At 40.4% G+C, this 21,651-nt stretch overlaps 1 protein-coding gene across 1 annotated transcript in view; it reads left to right on the forward strand.

Moving 5' to 3' along the window:
- LOC104382192 (amine oxidase [flavin-containing] B) overlaps positions 1–21,651 on the forward strand; it is a 33,695-nt gene that overhangs the window by 6,399 nt on the left and 5,645 nt on the right. Inside the window, 9 exon segments of the mRNA XM_086608505.1 lie at positions 9,715–9,819; positions 10,577–10,668; positions 13,075–13,216; positions 14,518–14,551; positions 14,554–14,585; positions 14,587–14,661; positions 15,212–15,371; positions 16,790–16,886; positions 17,680–17,733. Coding sequence (XP_086464631.1) covers positions 9,715–9,819; positions 10,577–10,668; positions 13,075–13,216; positions 14,518–14,551; positions 14,554–14,585; positions 14,587–14,661; positions 15,212–15,371; positions 16,790–16,886; positions 17,680–17,733 — 791 coding nt within the window.

Here is a 21,651-nt window from a genome sequence, read left to right on the forward strand (position 1 = left end):
TTTGAAAGGAGATGAGTATGTTTCTTTTCATTTGTGTAAATACTGGTTCATCAGCCTTAGTGAGAAATTAGGATTGCTTTGCAAGTAGCGTTGGTAGGCAAATTGCTGCCTGAACACCATTGCTTTTCAATGGTGTAACTGAAGTTAGATTCATAAATCCAGTTTTAAGAAGCAAAAGCAGAACTATCTGAGAAGTCACCTCCTAAAAGTGCTACCATTGGACTGGTAAGCAGATGTAAAACACTTCTTAAAATGGGATAACTTTTCCTTATTTTCCCAAGACAGAATTCAGGGCCCTACCTTAGATAGGTAGATTTGTAGCTTTTGACTGGTGGTTATTTTCCTCACCGAAATGACAGCTTTTGTCATAGAAAAACAAACCAAAATACATATAATCTGGGTAATTTTACCTTTACCATGTAACAGTCCCTGGAAAGAAGTATTGAAATACGAAAACATATAAATTATTGTGAGGGTTAATTACCAGCATATTTTCTTCATTAATTCAAACTGCACTTCACTTTTGTGCAGTCCCAATAGCCATGCAAATTTATTGCATTTTAAACCACAATTTTCTCGAGTGTTATCAAGTGTAACACAAATTCCTTCGCTAAGTAAGATAACTGCGGACTGGTTTACTCCGTTACCCTAAATCTGTGGAAAGAAACGTTTCTTTGTATGACTTGTTTTGCCAAATTAGTCTTTTTAAACTTGATTCCTTCATATGGTTTAATGGGAGGTTAGGGGATGGTTGGACTGGATGATCTCTAAGGTCTTTTCCAACCTAGATATTCTATGAAATTCTATACACAATCAGGATGACCTGCCCTTTGTCCTGCTGTGGTGCCATCTGAGCACCTTCTGATCCCGTTTTCGCTGATGGAGAGATTGAATGAAAACCCAGCAACATAGACTGGCAATGAGATCCCTCTACCTGGCTATGTCAGACCAGCAAAGCTTGTTTCTCAAATCTAGACATTAGCCTGTGGAACCAGACTGCCATTGATGCTTGTTGTCATTTTCTTTCCAGATGTTTTTTCCACCATAACGTTCTATGAGGTAATGCCATGATCCTTCCTGGTATTTCCCCAGATTATAGCATCGTTGCTAGAAATGGTAGTAACATTTATTCCTTTTAATCTCTGTGTTGTCTGAGTGCAGACTGTGGATAGTGCTAACAGCTGACTTAGGTCACTGGCTATTTTGACAGTGTGCTGCACCTGAAGCATTCCTCCTGTGCTGGTAATTAAGATAAGTTCTGATGGTTGTTTCCTTAGCACCCAAAAGGCAGACTTTGCGTTGCACACAGCCAGAAGGTTCTTTCAGGTTAAAATGCTGGGTGAAATGTGAAGCATCTCTCCCTACTTGCTGGACAGGTTCTTGACAGTGAGTTGCTGATTATGTCGTTTCCCTCAGTTAAGTTCCCTGTAAAAGAATGAAGTTTTCTTATGCCCATTTATCTACCAGCAGCACTGGCTAGAGGTGTCCAAATGCGTGTCTTGTCCTCTTCAAGTTTAACAACAACTTTCATATACAATCAGCATCTCTGGGCAGAATGGCTAATTGAACCTAGTCTGCAGCATGTCACTGAAGGTGAATATTTAGTCTTATACATGCAATACATTTAACCTAGGACCACAAATCTGCACTAATGTTAGTGGTTACATGCTGATCTACAATAGATCTGCAGAAAAAAAATTGTTACGGCCCTCTTGAGTATCATTCATTTTCAGCACTATTGGCTTAGTAAAATGCAGTTTGCTGTGGTCTTGTCATGATACAAATGTGATGGTCCCATTGTATTGGGATTTAATTAGCAGCTGGATAAGTGACTGCTGGTATCTACAATTATAGAATTAGGGTGCTTCTTCTGTGATATCAGTGATATATGCACTAAAGCTAGGCATATGATTTTATTTAAGCTTTTGACCGGCCTCTTGCAAATCTAAGGGCAGTATCTCCTGATATAGTATGTTATAGCATAACAGCTTAAAGGGATTTTTGAACAACTAGGAATAAAAGTGCTTTCATTTTTCTTTGTGTATCTTAATTAGAGTGCCGTCAGAGAATGAAAAGTCTGCAAGACTCTCAGTTTCTATCAATTTAAATGAAGGCGAAATGGCATCACATCTTTTGTTTGTTTTTTTTTTTTTCCCTTTTGCTGACTGTTTGTAAGCAAGAACTTGGGGAACTGAGAAGAATATATCTGAATCTTTGAGAAGCTGGGCATCTGGTGTTTTTGAAAAGGAAGCCAAGGAAATTTGAAGATGGTTAAATTACTACAGGGCCATGGTAGTTGCACATGTCATTATTGGAATGCAGATTTAAATTATTTTAGCTCTCTACTAGATCCGAGAATGGAAAGCATTCCTGTCACAAGACTTCATGTCAATAATTGCACTCATTGACAGCCTTGAAAGCAAGCCTGGAGGATTGAATAGGCTGAGGTTGGTGAAAGCATCTTCCAGACTCTCACAAGGGATGTCCTCCATGCTGTGCATGAGGAGCGGTCATTGGCAGGAGTATAGGAAAGGCTAGTCTTGTTTCGGTCTCATTGGACCTGCCCTGTAAATAAAAGGGCATCTTCCTTTCTTTTGTGCCAGCCACCTGGCAGTAATTGCAAGAACAAAGTTCATAATTAGGCCTTTTTAATTAAAAGATGGGTAATATTTGTATTCCAGCAGCCTAAAAGAAGCAAGATTATGTACAGCACATCTGCAAAGTGATCTCTGTCAAAGGGGACTGCAAAGAAAGCTCTTGCAAGGGATGTTTATTGATCCTGAAGATTGACTGGAAGACTGGCAGCTGTGACCCAGCAGTAATACGAAGATGAAAGTAGTAAGAAAAATGAACTGGAAATAAAGTATGCATTTCTTAATTAAATCTGCATGGAAAGCAACTTCCTCAGTCTTAGCCCTCCCAGACCCCAGGGTCTGTTCCCTAGGAGATAAGGAAAAGGAGCTGTGCTCCCACCTAGCTTATTTAATTCAGGCTGCTGGGAGAAAAGCTTCGATTGCATCTGATTGTAAGAACCGATTTTGTTTCCCTTGAGAAGTTGATTGAGGTCTACAGAAAAACAGAATTAGAGAAATGTGTATTTCATACAGGAACAGCTGGCTGAGCATTCTGGGTATTACGCGTCTGTAAAATTTTCTGTAAGCTTTTTTTTTTTAGGTAAGAAATTTGATAACCTGGAGTATCTCAAAAACAAAACTAGTGAGGCCTAACATTATCTTCTGCTTTAAAGACAGTGTTTTAGTTGTGAGAGAGCATGTGTGCCTTGTCTGTTTGGTTATGTTATCTGTGGGAGGAGTTCAATAGATGGCTTTCTCCCAAATGAAACTCCACTTTTCTCCTGTTTCATTTCTTTTTGCCCATTTATCTGCTTTTGGGAGGGGAATGAATTTTTTTAAGACTAATTCTAGAAATACTGAAAGGTTTCTGTTGATTTTATCCACTTTGCTGCCAGGTTTAATTCAGGTGTTGAAAGCCACATGCAAGCCAGTTTCAGAGAGTATTTAGAAACAAAGTCTCTATAAATCTCTGCTTCATAAGACACCTGAATGCTTTTTGTAAAGGTATTTCTTAATGTCTGAAAACAAAAAATCCTGTTCTAGTAGGAAGATGTAGTCAACTCTCTTTTCAGCTGATTGGAACAAATAGTTATAGTCACTTTTAAATTCAGAGCAGAACCTCAATTTCCCGTTTTAAATCACTTCAGTGTTGTTTTTTTCTTATTCTACCTTTTTCAGATAAGAAAAATATTCCAGTGGATTGTGTGACTAACGTTGTGACAAAGTGAAGATGGACTTATTTCTATAATATGGCAGAAACAAATTGTTCCCAATTAGCTCCTTCCTTTTCAGGATGCATGTTTCAAGCCAATGTGTATGGCTTTGTTACACTTAAAATGAAATTACTTTTGCTGACCAAATTTCTCAAAACACTCTGGGCATCCGCAGCTGATGATCTCAAATTTGATATTGAAAGATATTTAGAGAATATGTTGGCATGTTTTAATATTGTAGCTTTGCACCATTAGTTATCGAGATTTTCTTGTGCTGCATTATATTTCTAACCTTTACATCTTTTTACCTTTGGGATATCTGTCAGTATAGTAACCAGCAGAGCATATGAGCTCATGAACAATCGCTCAAAGATGGAACTTCGATGAAGCTCAACACTGTTATAGTTTTCTAAGTATGCCTGTATATCTCTCTTAGCAGCTGGAGATACCACTTGGTCCAGCTAGTTGCCACTTTTATTGAGAATTATGATTACACAAGAGGCTTGGTCACAAAAATGCCTATTCTTACATGCTATGGCTTAAAAACAAAAGAAAAAAAAACCCAGCAACAACAACAAAAAACCAAACAAAACAACAACAACAAAAAAAACAAACCTAAAGATAGGTTTGCCACACCAAAAGGATAGTTTTCCACATGGGCAACAGATGAGAATCTGAATATCTGAGACAGATACTGAGTTACAGCCTGAAGTGATGCTTTTCTGTTTCTCGTTTTCCTTCTCACAACTTTGCATCTCACCATTTCTGTGCTTTATATGAGTGACATACTAGGATTTTAAGTTGAGAGAACAAGGTGTGTGTGATGTACCAGTGCTGTGAATCAGCAGAGGGCACTACGTGCCTATAAACCTATGTAACTGTGAATTACATGCAGAGTGACGTCTTGGTGAAGTTAGCATCATTTACTCCAAGGTTTAGACGATTTAGCTGAGGGAATACCTGTGCTCATTCAGTGATGCAGAGAATGCACCACACCATCTCGTTTCTTCTCAAATGAAAGCTGACTATATTTATAAGATGTTTATACCATGCTATAAAAAATGAATAGATCACAGGCACCAGGGGCTTCAGTTCACAATACTGCATCCCACTCGTACGGTCCCTGGGTGTAGAACGTTTAGGGGAGCATGAAGTTATCTTGTGCCTGCAAAAGCAGACTTTCTCCTGAGATCCCACTCTGCATTGAGCTATTAATGGGTATTTCCTGGCAGAGCAATGTCCTTTTCAGCTAACCATTCACTCACCCCTCCATCCTCTCAGGAGAAACTATTCAGTTGCCCTGTCTGTTTTTTCCCCGTGTAATAACCCACTTATGTCAGCTACTTGACCTGAAAGAGACTGATATATGTAGAAAGTTTATTTCTATATTACTACATTACATGGGTCCCGTGTAACTAAGCAAACATTGTTGACGTGGAACAGATGGTTGAGAAAATCTCTTGAGAATTGTAATATTTGTGACAAACACTGGATTTCTCATTTCCCTGTTCTTTATTCCTGAGACAGCTGGTTGCATAAATTTCCTCCCGAATGTTTCAACTTCTTCAGTATGCTTTAGCTCATAGTGCAGCAACAGCCTTTGTGCGCAGCAAGTGGCCCATACAATAGCAGGTAGACCTCCAGCTGCTGATGCTGGTGTTCTGCTTTTGGAAGCATCGCAAATGGCAGCATGAAGCAGTTTTCTAAAAATAAATATATGCCTGTGTTAAATACCACTAAGCCCTAAAAAAAAAAAAAAGCAAGAAATATTTCTGAGTATTACAGTACTGGTGTTGAAATGTCATGTCAAGTGGTCAGAAGGGGTGGTTATTATTGCTGGTTTTATAGAGCTCTGATTTAGGTATAAAAAATATTTGAAAAGGAGATGTTTTGTGCATCTTGGGATATATTTTTCATCTGTGTCTTGTTTTTCTTTAGAGATTATACAGCACCAGGAGGTATGGAGAATGCTATTCCCAGCAATATGATAGAAATAGGTAAATTTTGCCTAAATATCAATAAGGTTGTTGTTTTTGCAAAAGTGCAAATTCATCAGAAATAGAGCTGAAATGTTTCAGTTTGTTGGAAACTACTCAGAGCTATGTCTAGGCTTTCTTTGGTGCTGCTGTTTTTGTGTTTGCATAGAGCCTAGTCTTGCAGTTTCTTCTCAAACAAAATTCTGATTGACAGCTCCTGGAGTTTTATCTGTGTAGGAAATAAGAGTCAGGCCTTAGGTAATGTCTTAGCAGCTCTTGAAAGTAGCTTTCACAGGTCGAAGTTTGTTCTTGCTCTTTGTGAGACTTGTCACCCCAGATTTTTGCACAAGAGACATACCCAAGATTTCGCTTTCGGCTGTTCAAATGCAGTGAAATAGAAGAATACTAAAACAAAGACATGTTCTGTGTGTCTCTGAGCCATATGCTCAGGAGGAAGCACCACAGGAAATTCGTAAAGGCTTGAGTTAACTCAGAGGGGATAACTCAACTTAGGATTGCCTCTGGCAGTGCAGGAAGCTCAGAACAAAATCAGTGATTGGAATGGCCCATTCTGATGCTGTCCTGGTTTTCTTGAGCACAGCAGTATACGTGTTTCATAAATTGAAATCTGGGCAATACTAAGTACTTCAAACCAAACTGATATGCTCTGTCTTGGGAATACCTGCACAGTGTTTACGCTAGTGAAGGGTGGCCCCAGTGTTCAGAAGAAAGCACAGTAAAACTGACTCCTTGCTGCCATAGGAGTTAGTTATGGAATTTTAAGGTGCCCAAAAGGGCTAAAAGGTAATTACCAACATGGTTCAGATGTTACTAGCTGGGACAGTACTCAGTCTGAGAGCTTGTGCTGCTCTTTCACAGCCTTTGGCAGCAGATTATGAAGGTGTGCCCCAGTTCAAATTAATTTCAAGTTAAGAGATGCCATACTAGTACCCAAACATCAGGACTAAATGCTTCTTATGAGACAAACTCATGGAGTTCATCTCCATCTACACAGATGTGTTTTCCTGATTCCAATTTAATGTATTTTCATGTGGTTGAGCACAAGAGCTGTAGAAATGCACTTGGTTCCATGCTGAATCAAAAAACCCACACCCTCTCTATTTTCTAGAGTACTTATGAACATGTTCTGTGATGTCCTTTCTTAAATTAGAAATGCTAAGCTTTCAACCTTGGTACCTCTGGCTTATGAAGTGACTGGAGATCTACCCTGGCTATGACAAAACTTCTGATTGAAAACTTTTAAAAATTTTGATGTTCTGGTATTTTACAAACCATAATGTCTCCTCAAAAGCACTGCAAAATGAAATTGCTGTTTTGCGGCTACTTCTTTATATGTCCATATACCAAAGAATTAATTCCATTCTTTCCACGCTTTAACTTCTTCCAAACTTTCATTACCTTGGTGTTTCTGACAAGGATTCTGTTAGTCCTGAGTCCATACAAAGACTAGGTGAATGTCCTGGTTTTAGCTGGGACAGAGTTAGCTCTTCTTTTTAGCATCTAGAAGAGCTCCGTGTTTTGGTTTTACTCAGAGGCTCGCTCTGAGAAGGATGTTGATAGCAAGCTGATGTTTGTGGTTGGACATGAGATTCCAAGGACTTTTCAGTGTGCCGGAGAGCAGAAGCATAGCCGGGACAAGGGGGCCATGATTCCCCTTGTGATTTGTGGTGGAACTTAAGATTGAGGGCCAAACTGGCCAATTAGTATCCCATATCGTGCAGCGTCATGCCCAGTATAAAAGTGAGGGACAGCCGGACAGAAGGGCTTTTGCGCTTTGGCTCTTTCACCGCTTTTGCTATTTTGCGCTTCTGCACTTTTGCTCTGTTGCCTTTTTTTTTTCCTCTCTCTCCCAGTACTCCCACTCTCGGAGTACTCTCTCTCTCTCTCTGCCCCTCTCTATTTCGGGGCCTCGCGTTCATCTGGGATTGCAGCCTCAGGACAAGACGGGCTGCGGATAAGAGGGGGTGGTGAGCATCTACACTGTGTATTAAATCATCTGTATTAAATTGTTCTTATCTCAACCCACGGGTTTCCCGTTTCTCCTTTAATTCTCTCCCTCATTCCTGGGGGTGGGGGAGGGTGAGTGACCGGCTGTGTGGTGTTCGGTAGCTGGAGCGGCCTAACCCATGACAGTGAAAAAAACGTTTCGTTTTCACTTTCTCTAACCTGTTCTGTTATTTTTTTTGTAAACCAGTTTTCTCTTATTCTTATCCTTAGGGTTGATTTTTTTTTTCCTTAACTGCTTTCTAACTGTCCCTCACTTTGAATTAGAAGTCCTCAAAGTTATTAGCCGCATTTTTCAAAGTTGTATCTCATTTGTTATTTCTGGACCAAATTTTAAGTCTTTTAGGATCCCTTTGTACCCTTTCACTGTTTCTTCTAGTGCTTGCAAACACCTGCAGATTTGAATAATATACTCTCTGTTCCTTCTCTCACATTATTAATAAAGAGGCTAAATCAAATCAAGCCTCATACTTTTCGAATAAGTGGTCTTCAGACACTTGTCAACAAGACACAGTGTTGTTGTTTCCTGGTTCTAAATATTAAATCTTAATGCAGTATTTCTTTTGAAGCCAGTGTAAATATTTTTTTTTTAGTGATGAGTTGGTGTGGCACTACATCAAATATTTATTAAAAGTTAGTACTTCTACGAATTGACATTCATACTGATGCAGTGCCCACTTAAATACATAATTTAACATAAGCTTTGAAAAATCAGCTATGACACACAATATGGCCTTTATTGTTTATCCATTTTATGGAGTCCAGAATGCATTATGAAAAAATGAGTAACTACATAATACTAATGAGCATTTCTTTGTGAATTTAAAAGCTATTGTGCTGCCATCCATATAGCCGGCCAGAGAAATCCCATGTAAATAAAATAGCTCTACAAATACCTGTTGTCTTCCACTCTTAATTCAGCTAGACTTTCTGTATATCTAGTAGTGGAGATATAGATATATAAAATCTAACTATTAAATATGTAATGATGTAATTAGGACATTCATATTGGCCACACTATCACTGTCTGGAACTTATGGCCAGAGGTGTTGGATTGGAAGAATGAGTCACTGTTAGTGAATGCTAAATTTTCTGTAGGGCTGGGAATTTTTAGTTTAGCTGAAACCATTTTTTTCCAGGAAGGTCTCTGAGCTATGATTTTAGTGTATAATAAAGCTCATTAAAGCCATTCTTGTCTGATTTTGAAAGAAAAAAACCCCACTAAATACAATTAACAGTTTGGTCTTTTCATGAACATTTAGGAGAAAAAAATATAACGTGTTCCTCTTTTTCAGTAACAAATAGCCAGTTTTTCATCTCAGTTGAGCAGTGCTGTTCCATCTAATTTCTTTGGTCTGATCTTAGTGACTCTACTGCACAGTGCCAGTATGGGCGCAGAAGTGCCCAATATGAAGCTTTGAATACACAAGACAGTATTAGTTCTGCACACAGCTGACTTAATTCAACTGTGTATCACACTGAGGTTGTGCGTGTAGAATAGCAGGATCGCAGAATGTTTGAGGTTGGACGAGACCTCTGGAGGTCAACTGGTCCAACCTCCCTGCTCAAGCAGGGCCATCTAGAGCCAGTAGCCCAGGCCCATGTCCAGGCAACTTTCAAATATCTCCAAGGGTGGAGACTCCACAACCTCTCTGGGCAACCTGTGCCAGTGCTCGGTCACCCTCACAGTGAAAAAGTACTTCCTTACATTCAGACAGAAGCTCCCGTGTTTCATTTTGTGCTCATTGCCTGTTATTCTACGTGCACACACAGAAATGATCTGTCAGAAGCTGTTATATGTATTGATTTAGTTTGTACTTTCTCCCAGTGAACACTTAACCATTTGGTGCAGCATCCTGCACATGGAAGCCATGATTATGGTGCTATTTAATTTTTATGATGTTTTGTTTGTTTTTCATCTTGTAGGGTAAGTCTTACCCCTTTAAAGGTCTATTCCCTCCTATGTGGAATCCATTGGCCTACCTGGACTACAACAACCTATGGAGGACCATGGATGAAATGGGAAAGGAGGTATGGCATGAGGAATTGCAGCTGACTATCTCAGCTCAACTTTGTCTCCATGAGGGACAGAGTGAAGATGGGACTAGGATGCACATAGGCCAAGCTGCTCTGCCTTGAGCAAACCTGGTGCTGTCAAGAGCAGCATCGTGCCATGCATTTCGATACGCACCGATGGTGAAAGCATATGTTATAAGTGGCATCCTGGCAAGCTTTCTGAAGGCCATGCTGCTGAGGCTGTCTGCAGTCATACTTCTGTTTTTCTGGCTGTATGAACATCAGGGTTTATGCATGTGATGTTTAGCACTTTGCCTTACGATTGGGCAAGTAGTATTTTAAGAGGCCTGCAGACTTTAAACGTACGTCCTTCTCGACCCTCACATTCAGCTCAACCATTTTAGTTTGTTACCAGTAGTTTGTGTTTTCCGTTAACTGAGCTACAAGACTTTGAGAAGAGGTTGCTGTTACTCGCATAGATGAGTGGGAGAAATATGGAATAACTCAGAGACATTCCCTAGCACTGTACTTTGCCTTTCTAGGCAAAGTTCTTAACTCTAAAATTATTCTCTTTTCTTAATCTAAAAAAAAAAAATCTACAAACAAACAACAAAAACCTAAAAGCATCTTCTGTTAAGTTCGCTGTATTACCTGCCAGGAATTTGTAGGCTGAATTACTATGTAAAGATGAGATTGATTGTGACTGTGTTTGTTGTCTCTTTCTTACACTACTCATTCATTTGCTGAGGGATGCTCTTCTGTATCTCCTTAGATTCCCAGTGAAGCCCCATGGAAGGCTCCACATGCAGAAGAATGGGACAAAATGACTATGCAAGATTTTATTGATAAAATCTGCTGGACAAAGTAAGAAACTCTTTAATATGAAGTATAATAGCTTATATTTATATACCTTAGAGCTCCAAATAAGCGTTACTGCTTTGTGAACAGGTATAACTATCTCTAGAATACAGCCTTCTTAAAGAAATAGGGTGAGAAAATCTTGTAATAATGGACCACGACACCTGTCAGCACACACAGTAGATTCTAGTATATTTCTGTAACTTTTTAGACTAAATTAAAGGTATAAGGAGAACGTATTTGGGGACAGTTACTTCTGAAGACATAGGTAGTACCTTCATCTGTTATATGCACTTCTGTCTCTTTACTGTGTGTTTAACTTTTACAAGAAAAATGCTCTGGCTGCAGCAGGTTTTGAATCAAACTTTGATGGAACAACACACATTTGTTCTGTGCTGGACCAGCTGATTTTACCAAAGCGCTATAAAAATAACATTTGTCTTGAAACAGCACTAAATCACTTTAACACCCATCATTCTATTCTTTAACTGCTGCACTATATACCACCTAGGGAAACTGAAACGCTTCCTGTTTTTATGTATACATCAAAGCAATTTTTCTTTACTTGCCATTCAACAACAGTTTGATTGGTTTTCTTCGCACTGAAGCAAAAAAAACCACCAAACACAACATAAATTCTGCATTGCTGTAAAGCAGATTGATGTCTACAGCAACCTCTTCAGAATTGCTAAACACCCGACACGCGACTGCAGCGAGCCTGCATGAGCTCGGTGCAGAAGCCCGCTAGCACCTGCTCAAGGTGATGCTGTCGTCAACAGGGGCATTTTTACAGCTTCAGCCAGCCTCTAGAGAGCAACATGATCGTTGTTAACGGACAGCAGGTCTTGTCCAAAAACTTTTATCTTCTGGTTGTTTTGCTTTAGCTTCAAACAATTGCAGAAAAGCTTATAGAGAGCCTCGTTTGTATCACTGTACGTATTCAGTAAACCAAATAGAAATGTATGCTCGTGGTTCTGCTGGCCGTCTGAAACTCTGATTTGGTGAGGAACTATAGAAGTTAGCAAAATGCCACGCACCAGTAGTCATTCCATATCCAATAGCTCACATGACTACAGTCATATTTTTTCAAACTCTGATGGAATAAGACTTGACATTTTACCTGAATATTGGTGTAACTGTCAGCCTCCCTTAATTCCAAGATGCTTTTCAGATTTTGTATGTGCATCTCAGCTTGATTTGCTCAGTTTGTTCAAGATTTAGGTAACGTGCTGTAGAAACTTCCCAACCTGGAAGGTAATGATCCAGAAGGGTAATCTTCTACTATTTCCTCTCATCTAACAGACTGTACAGATTTGCTTTTGGCTAGAATTGCATGCTGGAAATACCTGAGTGCTCTTGGTTGAAATCATACTGCATTTCTAGGAAAGACACCAGGAGAAACTGGGGAACTGAAATGCTGAAAAGCAATGTGAGAAGGCAGCAGAAACTGGGAGGATTTAACCACCATCTAATACCTTCTGCTTATGGAATATAATAAATACATATACTAATTCTCCCATTAGACAAAATATCTTTCAGAGTTGATCATATTTTACAGGTTGTGTCTATACAGACAAACTATTTTCTGTATTATTTTTGGCTGTCAAGAATGAAACCAGAATGTACCTGTATTTCAGAAAATGGATCAGCTTTTTTGCATTTTTAGAAAGGACAGAAGATGCCCTTTTCTATGTAGATCTTCAGCTGCTTGCAATAGCAGTTTGAGTACGCATTTCACTTTTTTTTTTTTGAAGTTTGAAGATTGAAAGGAAGCAGAAAAAGAAAATATCTTTTCCTTTTCTTGTCAGACTTTTTCATGAATGTTTGTATGCTGACTCTTCACTTATGCTTTCCTGCTTACATTTCTTTTCCTCGTTGCATTCCAGCCACAGGACCCTCCCTGAGCACAGCAGAGAAGTAGACAGTGAGGGGATGCTGACTAATCCAGAGAGCTTAGATAATTAGCTTAGACAAGATTCCTAACTTTTTTATGACAAACATTGAATAATCCCTATGGTGCAAACAGAGCTGCAGATCTTGGATGTAACCCAGGAACCATGGGAAGACATGGTGGTTTTGGAGTCTGGTGAAGACAGGAGGGCTTGTTTCCCTTAATCCTGAGTCTAGGGTGACAAGCTGACTTTGCATTAGTAGCACAAAGTGACATAAGCTTTCATTGGCTTTTGTGTCTCCTGGGGCCCTGGTTTTGCTGGGATACAGCTGTGAATGATTAACATTTTTTTAAAATGTTGCATGAAAGAAGTTGATATTGTTTCCTACTTCAACTGAAATTAAGGAATCTTTTGCTCTCAGTGAAAGAAGAGGTTGCCGAGATAGTCTTTCCCCTACTAAAGACCAAGATTGTCACCCTATTCCTTTTTAAATCGGCTGGCTTCCCTGTCTTTGTTGCAGGGCTGCCAAGAGTTTCGCAACTCTCTTTGTGAATGTGGATGTCACGTCTGAACCCCACGAGGTCTCTGCCCTTTGGTTTTTGTGGTACGTGAAGCAGTGTGGAGGGACAACAAGGATATTCTCAACAGACAATGGAGGGCAGGTACTGTCAGCATCACCTTCTGCACCTTGTGACAGGCCCTGTTTTAATTTCATTCTTTTGCTTGTTTATTTTAGTTCAGAAGTCCAACTGAGATGTCCATGATTTTGAGCCAGTAGTACATTGATAACTAGTTCTGTTCATTTACATGCTAATCGTGATCTTGCAAACCTAGTGTTGAAGGCTGTTCCTGTGCTGAAGATGTTTGCCCAGGGATCAGCAGATTTGTATCAGTTCCTGACCCTGGCTTCCTTTTGGGCTCTGGTTAGAACACGTACTTTGCTTATCCACGTTGAAAAAAGTAAAGTTTTAACTTATGTTTCTTTCTGTCATGAGGCTGAAGCAAGCCTTACCACTTCAGAAGCACTTAATGGAGATGGCAACGCTAGCTGCACAAGAGTGTAGGGCGCTCCAAATTAATACTGAAAATGTAGCCCAGAGCTGGGTTCCTAAAGACGCAAGCTTCCATGGGTTAAAACTGTTAAGATTTTTAAATCAGTCTGAAGAAAGTGAACACCTCTGCTTAATGTGATATTGCTCTGAAATGTTTAAAATCTCGTAGATTAGTGCTGCTTCTGCATTTTAAGAAAGTAAAGACTCAATGATTATCTTCTACTTAAGAAATGCAAATTTTACTAATTGTATTTTAGAAATGCAGATTATTTAGTCATAAATAACTAAAAATACAAAGACTATTAAAATGTGTTAAAATGGCATACATACACATAGATAAGCAAAGATTATAGGTAATTTAACTGTAAATACATTGCATAAAATATTATTTGAATTCTGTGTTGTGGTAGAGGTGATTTGAGTTCAGGTTAGGTTAGATTACGTACTGCAGGATACGTTTTTGGTGTGAGCTACATCTCTTCTTATAGCTCGTTATTTATTATGAGGATGAGGTTTCCTACTTCTGACGCACAGACCTCTACAAGTATAAAAGCAAACTCAGGACAAAGGTTTAAAAGTTAAGCGCTTTTCAGAAGTCTTGCTGATTCACACAGGTCTGTGAAATCCATTTGGAGACCACTTGAGAAGGGTTTTCTCATGAGGTTACTGGTACTTCTAGTTTTGGCTGATGTCAAATACAGGAAATGTTTGAGGAGTTCGCTGAAAGACAACAGAACGTGAATATGTTTTCCAAGTGAGACTGCTGAACTTTCCTAGAAAGGTTTGATAACAACAGAAGAACGGAATTTGTTTTGAATGCCAAGCAAAACATTTGTTGTGATAAATGCTTCACGTGCATCGCTCTGCTCATTCTGCTTTGCCAAGGTGTTGTTTCCTGTGTTTCAGGAGAGGAAATTGTTGGGGGCTCTGGCCAGATCAGTGAGAAATAATGGAGCGCCTGGGAGGCCGGGTGAAGCTGGAAGAAGCCTGTCATTCGCATCGACCAGACGGGTGAAAGTGTCATAGTGGAAACCTTAGATCATGAATTATATGAGGTAATGGAGCCTCTAACATTTAAGCAACTGTTTGTTCTGGGATGGCTAAAATACCTTTAGCTTTTCCTTTTGACTTCTCCAAAGTCCTATACAAAAATGTAGTAGAGGTTAAAGTGACTATGACATAAAGTCGCACTTTCTCATTGTCCCTGAGTAATAGATGTGAACACAAAAATGTAGCTTAGTAATATACTTTCTGTGAAAAACACTTCAAGGTTTGCTTCCAAGCCGTAACAGAGGAGTCCAGATGGAAGGGAGACCTTATGGACTCTTGTAACACAGAAAATCTTTCCGCTGGCCTTTTTTCAAGTGCTGGGGAAAGAGCAGCTGCCCATCATTGGAACAGATGGCTGTTTATATAATGCTTGTTTGTTGTTTAACAACCAGAATTTTGTGAGGGTTGAGTTTTGCAATTCTTATGCTAAATGCCAAATTGCTTCAGAAGATACACCCTGCAGCCTCCCCAGATGTCTGCCAAGATCATAAGAGCACTATACTTAGATGAAGTAGTGGAGAATGTATTTGGCTTATGTATTAATTTCTTTTCCAGAGCAAATACGTGATCAGTGCCATTCCTCCAGCTCTTGGTTTGAAGATTCATTTCAACCCACCTTTGCCGCCAATGAGAACCAGCTCATCAACCGGAGTCCCCATGGGCTCAGTCATCAAGTGCATTGTGTACTATAAGGAAACTTTCTGGAGGAAGAAGGGTATTACATTTTAATTGAAGGGAATCGTAGTGACAGAGAGAGGGAAGAAGGTACATGGTAATCGAGTAGACTTTGTGTTTGGTAGATGCTGGACCTTAGAAGGAGACGTCGTACACTTCTATGCCATTTTTGCCTTCCCTGTTGGAGAAAACTCGAGAGATCTGTTAGGAAGAGAGGGGTGGATATGAGAATAAAAAGGAAGGAGCTAGGCGTGAAGGGAGAACTCATCTCTGTGCTTATTGCCTTGGTTGTTCTTTGTTGTCCTCTCCTTTTCCTTCAGAGGCACCTGAGTATGAGATAAGTCTCTCCCACTTGTAATCTAAAGGTACAAGTGATACGTGATGAGAGACGTTTATCCCAACAGTTGTCAGCCTCTGAAAACTCTGCCTTTTGGATGCACTGGGCAGGATTAATTTAAAGTGTCTTCCCATAGACATCTCCAGCTGGCTTACCATCCCGCACTCACTTTACATGCTGAATACTTCCATCACGATTTCTCAGATCTCTTTTTAGAACTTACTGAATCTAAAACAGTCTGCAATGTAATAGCACCCATTTCTCTTCACTGGTTATAAAGAGTCCACATCTGTGTTTGTCTACAAATGTCACCCACCCTTCATCTCTGTGAATGAATTTAAGAGTTCTGGATCCTGGCGTGTTCTGGCTGTTAGATTTGGGATGGATTGGCAAGAGGTCACTCCCATTTCCTGTAGAACCATAGTTTGCATACTGTGCTTTGCTAACACTGTTGTTCTTTTAAGAACTATTTATTTTCTTCAAACTCTTCTTTTAAGAACAATTATGTTTTCAAAACAATGTACAAATATCTCCTTCTATGTCTGACATAAATGTCATATACAGAAACAATTGTGCTGGAGGCACTTGAACATCTTCAGTATCTGAGAGCAAACTGTTTCTATGGAATAATAATTACCTTGCTAACCAGGTTGCCAGAATAATTTATTTTTCTACCCTGAATTCAACAATAGGAGATTCCTTTATTGACTTTCTATTTAAAGATGCTTGAAAAGGATTGTTAATTGTCAGCACATCTCAGATCTGAATTTTCTCTTCTAGAGATGATCTAGCACTTCTCTTTGCCAAAGGAACACCACACTGCAAGGAAGCTGTGCACTAATCTCGGTCAATTGATGGGGATCGCTTTACTTGGATTTTTTTGTTCTCTTTCCTTTGTTTTCATATGTCTCCACATTAGAATCAGAATCAGAGAATAATAGAGATTGGGAGGGACCTCTGGATGTCATCTAGTCCAATGCCTTGCTCAAATCAGGGTGAATTTAGACCATTTATTTAGGGCTTTTTGCAGTCAAGTTCTGAGTATTTCACAGCTTCCTGGAAGCTCGGTCCTACATTTGGATACATGGATCCAAACTTCTTTTCTTCTTTGTGCTTACCAGGGTATTGTGGTACCATGATCATTGAAGATGAGGATGCTGCCATTGGTTTAACACTTGATGATACTAAGCCTGATGGCAGCTTTCCTGCCATAATAGGGTAAGAGACAAAGAGGTGTCTAGTTAATGCCTTTTTATTTTGCCTTAGAGGCAACAATTGAAACAGAAAACCTGCTACTTTTGAAGGAAAGTGCTTTAAAATAGTTAAAGAGTTGAGTTTTCTCAGTGTGTGGTGAATATGTTCTATGAACTTTACTTTCAGAACAATTCTTCCTACAATTTAGTTGCTAATTTAAAAATAATAAATTATAATTTTCTTCTCTTTTCTTACTGTTATCTATTGCCTTTTTGTGTAGCAAAATACAAAATTGGAGAAGAGGAAAGAAAAGAGAAGAAAAGGGAGTGATTGCAGAAATGTGAAGTTTTCTCCAAATATTTTGCCTCTCCCAAATCTTCCAGTTCTTTAAATGAAAATTTGCTTTCTAGAATTATATTTTGTTTTGTTCTGCTTTTTTTTTTTTTAAACAGCCAGAGAGTAAGATCAGTCTTAGAAAGCTTTTTTTAACAATAATTTCCAGCTCAATCCCAGGCTTTACCTCTTGTTGTTATATGCCTGCATGCATTGCTGTATAAAATTAAGGCAATTGGGAAACAGCTCATACAAATGTTCTAACCTGAATCTCAGAGTGCTTCCTTCAACAGTGAGTCCTGCAAGCAACAAGCATAGCATATAATGTTATAGAGAGAGGTGAAATGGATTTTTTGGATAGAGACCCAAAAGCTAATACTATGAATTATGAGCATCTCATCATAAGGTATTGGCATTTTAAATAATGCAGAAAATGTAGTAACATAATGGAAGTAAACTGTTTGTGGTCTTCCTCTTTTTACAGCTTCATTCTTGCTCGGAAGTGTAGAAGACTGACCGGTCTCACAAAAGAAGAAAGGTAAGTACAAACACTGGAGATCTGCATGGAATCTGAGTCAAACTTTTGTTATAAATGAGTAGTGCAGGAAAAAAATGTCTTGATTTTCAAACAAGTTGTCTGTAATTTTGCAACAATAGGAGGACACGTCACTTCAAGGAAGAAGATCTCTTATTTGTTTTGTATGAAGACCCCAGAGAATTCCCACAAACAGGCAGCAGATGTGGTAGCTAGCCCCTGCCCTTTGGGCACTCTCAGGTCCTGGTTCTCATTTTCCAGCAGGGCTGCTCTGCTTATGTGACTTTCGCAAAAGAACTGCTCTAAGCTGCTGACTATGAAAGTAGTGTAGATATTCTGCTGCCCTCCCTGGAAAGCATCCATGGTCAGCCTCATCTCTCCCCTCTTCTACCTCTCTGACTTCTTGCAAGTGTGCTGAGCTCTTTGAAAGCTTGTCAGGAGGGACAGGTTTGGCTGCTGTGCTTGATTTTTTTTTTTCCAGTCACCTTGGAGGGTCCTTACAGTGTCTGTAAACTTGGGGCTGCTGTAGCTGCCATGAACGAGACGTCGACATCATGAAGGGGTCAAAAAGCTACCTCCAGCTCTGCAAACTCAGTTATGAGAAAAAATGCCCTTCAGGCACAGATGGAGGTCTTTTTTACTGTCTTGTTGAAAAAAACCTCTTCATACAGTAATGCTCTTTTGTTTATTACTAAAATAGAATTTTACAAAGTAATGAGATTTTTCCACCACACTGATTCACAGTGTCTGATCAAATTAAAGCTACAAGTAAAGAGTGTGGATATGAGGAGAGTCTTATTTTGATATGGAGAAAAAACATTTGTTTTTAAAGCATGCCACAAGGAATACTCTGTCCAAGTAAACATGTTTACAGTAATAGGTAGTCTAACTAGGGAAGACGTAGTCATCTCAGGTTAGCTTTACAGATAGTCTAGCAGTCAGTGGATAACGGGTCTAAATGGGGTTGTTAATGTCCTAGTCTCTTCAAATGACAGCGTGGTACCACAGAGCACTTTTAATTTTGGCAGGAATGGACAAGGCAGACATTTCCTCAGCGCTCAGGCTTTGAGATAGACCCCCAGCAGGTGACTGATGATAAAAGTAGTGTAGATATTCTGAAATCCAGTGTTCGCAATATTGTAAGCCATCATAAACAACAAATTGTGTCGTACACTATGTCAGGATACTAGATACAACTGAGTATTTGAGAACAGCTTCTCTTTCTGTGAAATGAAGGGCTGTCCTGGCTGTTTGCAAGGCACCATGAAGGAAAGGTGGCTTTCCCCTGGGCACTGAGAGCACTCGCACAGTTACCTGACTCTGCTGCTGCCTATGGCCAAGTTTTAAACAAAAGGATTTTGAACTCTTCGTCCTTTGAATAAACCTTAGACTAGGAAGGGCTTTGCTTTGGTAAAGAATGGTTATGAAATATGCTTGGGTTGGTACCTGAAGGAGGTACCTTTGTGCAGGGGTGCCTCTGGCTCCTAAAGTCCTGGTCACGGCTGACCAAGGCAGGAACCCGTTGGGCTGCATTGCAGCTCCTCTCCTGCACACGAGCACAAGTCTCCTTCCAGTGGAAACTGGTGTCCAGGAGAAGGCTAAGCGTGAACCTGGACCTTTTCCCAGCGTACACTCAGGGTACAACCAGTTTGTGTTGTTCAGATGAGGGCTATGGTGTTTGCAGGGAGGGATCTCTTTTGAGGACAGGCTTCTTGTGGCACCTTACAGAGGACATATCTCCCTGAGATGCTGTGCTCACCTATCAACACAAGCTGGACTCTTCCTTTATCACACTGATGACAGGATAGGTTTTCAGTAATCCTTGGATATGAAGAGTAGGATGTAGAGCCCGTGGCAGCTATCCTAAATCATGACTGGGAACAGCAGTTGTGGGAGGGGATGGAAACTGTTTTACAGCCTAAGCCAGACTGAAGGGAGTAAAACTCACTGCTGCCTTCCAGCTGCTCTTCAGAGGTCAGGTGCCAATGAGTAATTACAGCGGTTAGATTGTGTACTACCTTTCACAGCTGTGCAAGGAATTGTGATGACATCACACACTGCCGTGGAATAAAGACCAGGGAGAGAGCCGAGTGTCTGCATGTGCACTTCTTCCACACTGGGCACAGTCTAACTCTCAACAGGACCATATCTAGTTAGCTTCAGGATAACACTCCTCTTATTTATTGCTGGTGACAATTTCACAGCTGAACCCAAAGCCAAGAAATAAGGAATATGCAGTCAGTAAAATCCTTATGTTCCATGCTAGCGTTAGCCATAAATCTGTAAGTATTTATTTAAACTGTTCTAGGACAGAAAGTGCAGATGTTGCAGAGACCAGCGCATCTGCAAGGATTGCTTTATTAGGGGGAATGTCCTCCTCAGTGATAAATTACTCTTGGTACAATTCTGTCCTTCAGAAACTGAATTTCTGTGAGGTTTTTTTTCTGTTAAATAATATCTTCTTCTTGATTAATTAATCCTCTGAAGGTAAAAATTTCTTAAGAGTCTGAAGATGCCCTTGACCTGAAGCTTAGCATTTTCTTTTGCACAGCTATCTTAAACTAACTTTATTTATATTTGCAATGTAGTTAGCAAACAGCAGTGAACTTGCACCTGCTTGGAGCCGTGCGGTTGGCCACACGTGAGAAATCCCTGACAGCCTCTGCTATGCCATTTCCAGGTTCCCTGAAGAGTCTGCAAGTCACATGTGTAAAAAGGTCAGGGCACAGGCAGATCTAGAGAGGTCCTTCTCATCGCTGTCTTGGTGCTGAGAGGAGCAGAAGCAGATGGCTCCCAAGGTGATAACTCACTTTCCTATGGAGCCCTGTGGTGTTACTGACCTGCCCTGAGAGCAGGAGGCAGTGGGCATTGTGAGAGGTGGTGAGAGACCTCAGCAGAGGCTCTGCTGGATCATGCTGTTAAAATGGCTTTATTCTCTTCAGAGACTGGGTAGGTGCTGGTGGTCTGCAGGGCACAGTGGTCACCTCACTTAGGGAGAGATGGAGAGAGGTAAAGGAAATGATCCCTTCTGTTATGGCTGTTGCTGGATTCATGTCAACCCCCTGACTGCAGAGGGATGTTCATATGTAGATCCTGCAGATCTCTGAGTCCTCCTGGCTAGTCACTGCATCACCAGGCATTTCTGCTTCTGGAGCAGGCTGACCCTTGTCCTCCACCCCAGGGCACAAGAAAGGGGTCAATTCCTTTTCCTCTGCTGCTGCTGGACTTGACACCTGCCAGCAGCAAAATCACCCCAGGGCCATGGCTCCTCCTGAGCTGTAGCAGCCTTCACTTTCTGGCTCAAACCCCAACCTGCACAGGAAGAAACCTTCTTCAAGGCCCTTCAGGTCTTCCTGTTTTTTTTTTTTTTCTCTCCATTTCCTTTCTATAGCATTCTTTGAGTTCAGCTACTCATGGATATAGCTGGGCCCCTGTCATGGGTTAGGCCGCTCCAGCAACTAAACCCTACACAGTCCCTCTCTCACCCTTCCCCACCCCCAGGGATGAGGGAGAGAATCAAAGAGGAAAAAGAAAAGAGACCCAAGGGTTGAGATAAGAACAATTTACTACTACCGCTACCAATGTATATATATACAGATATGCACAAGGATAAACATATACAAACGAGTGATGTACAGTGTGATTGCTCACCACCCCTTGACTGAGGCCCGTCTCGTTACGAAGCTGCAATCCCGAAACGTATAAAACTTGGGAGGCCCCGAGACAGAGAGAGAGAAAGCACTCTGAGAGTCCGAAAGTGAGAGTCCCGGAAGAGCAAAAGCCCTTCTTCCCGGCTGACCCTCACTTTTATACTGGACATGACGCTGCATGATATGGAATACTTCATTGGCCAGTTTGGCCCTCAATCTTAAGTTCAGGTACAAATCGTAAGGAGAGTCGTGGACCCCTTGTCCCAGCCAT

Source organism: Tauraco erythrolophus, chromosome 1 (assembly GCF_009769465.1).
Source record: "Tauraco erythrolophus isolate bTauEry1 chromosome 1, bTauEry1.pri, whole genome shotgun sequence".
Classification (NCBI taxonomy): Eukaryota; Metazoa; Chordata; class Aves; order Musophagiformes; family Musophagidae; genus Tauraco; species Tauraco erythrolophus.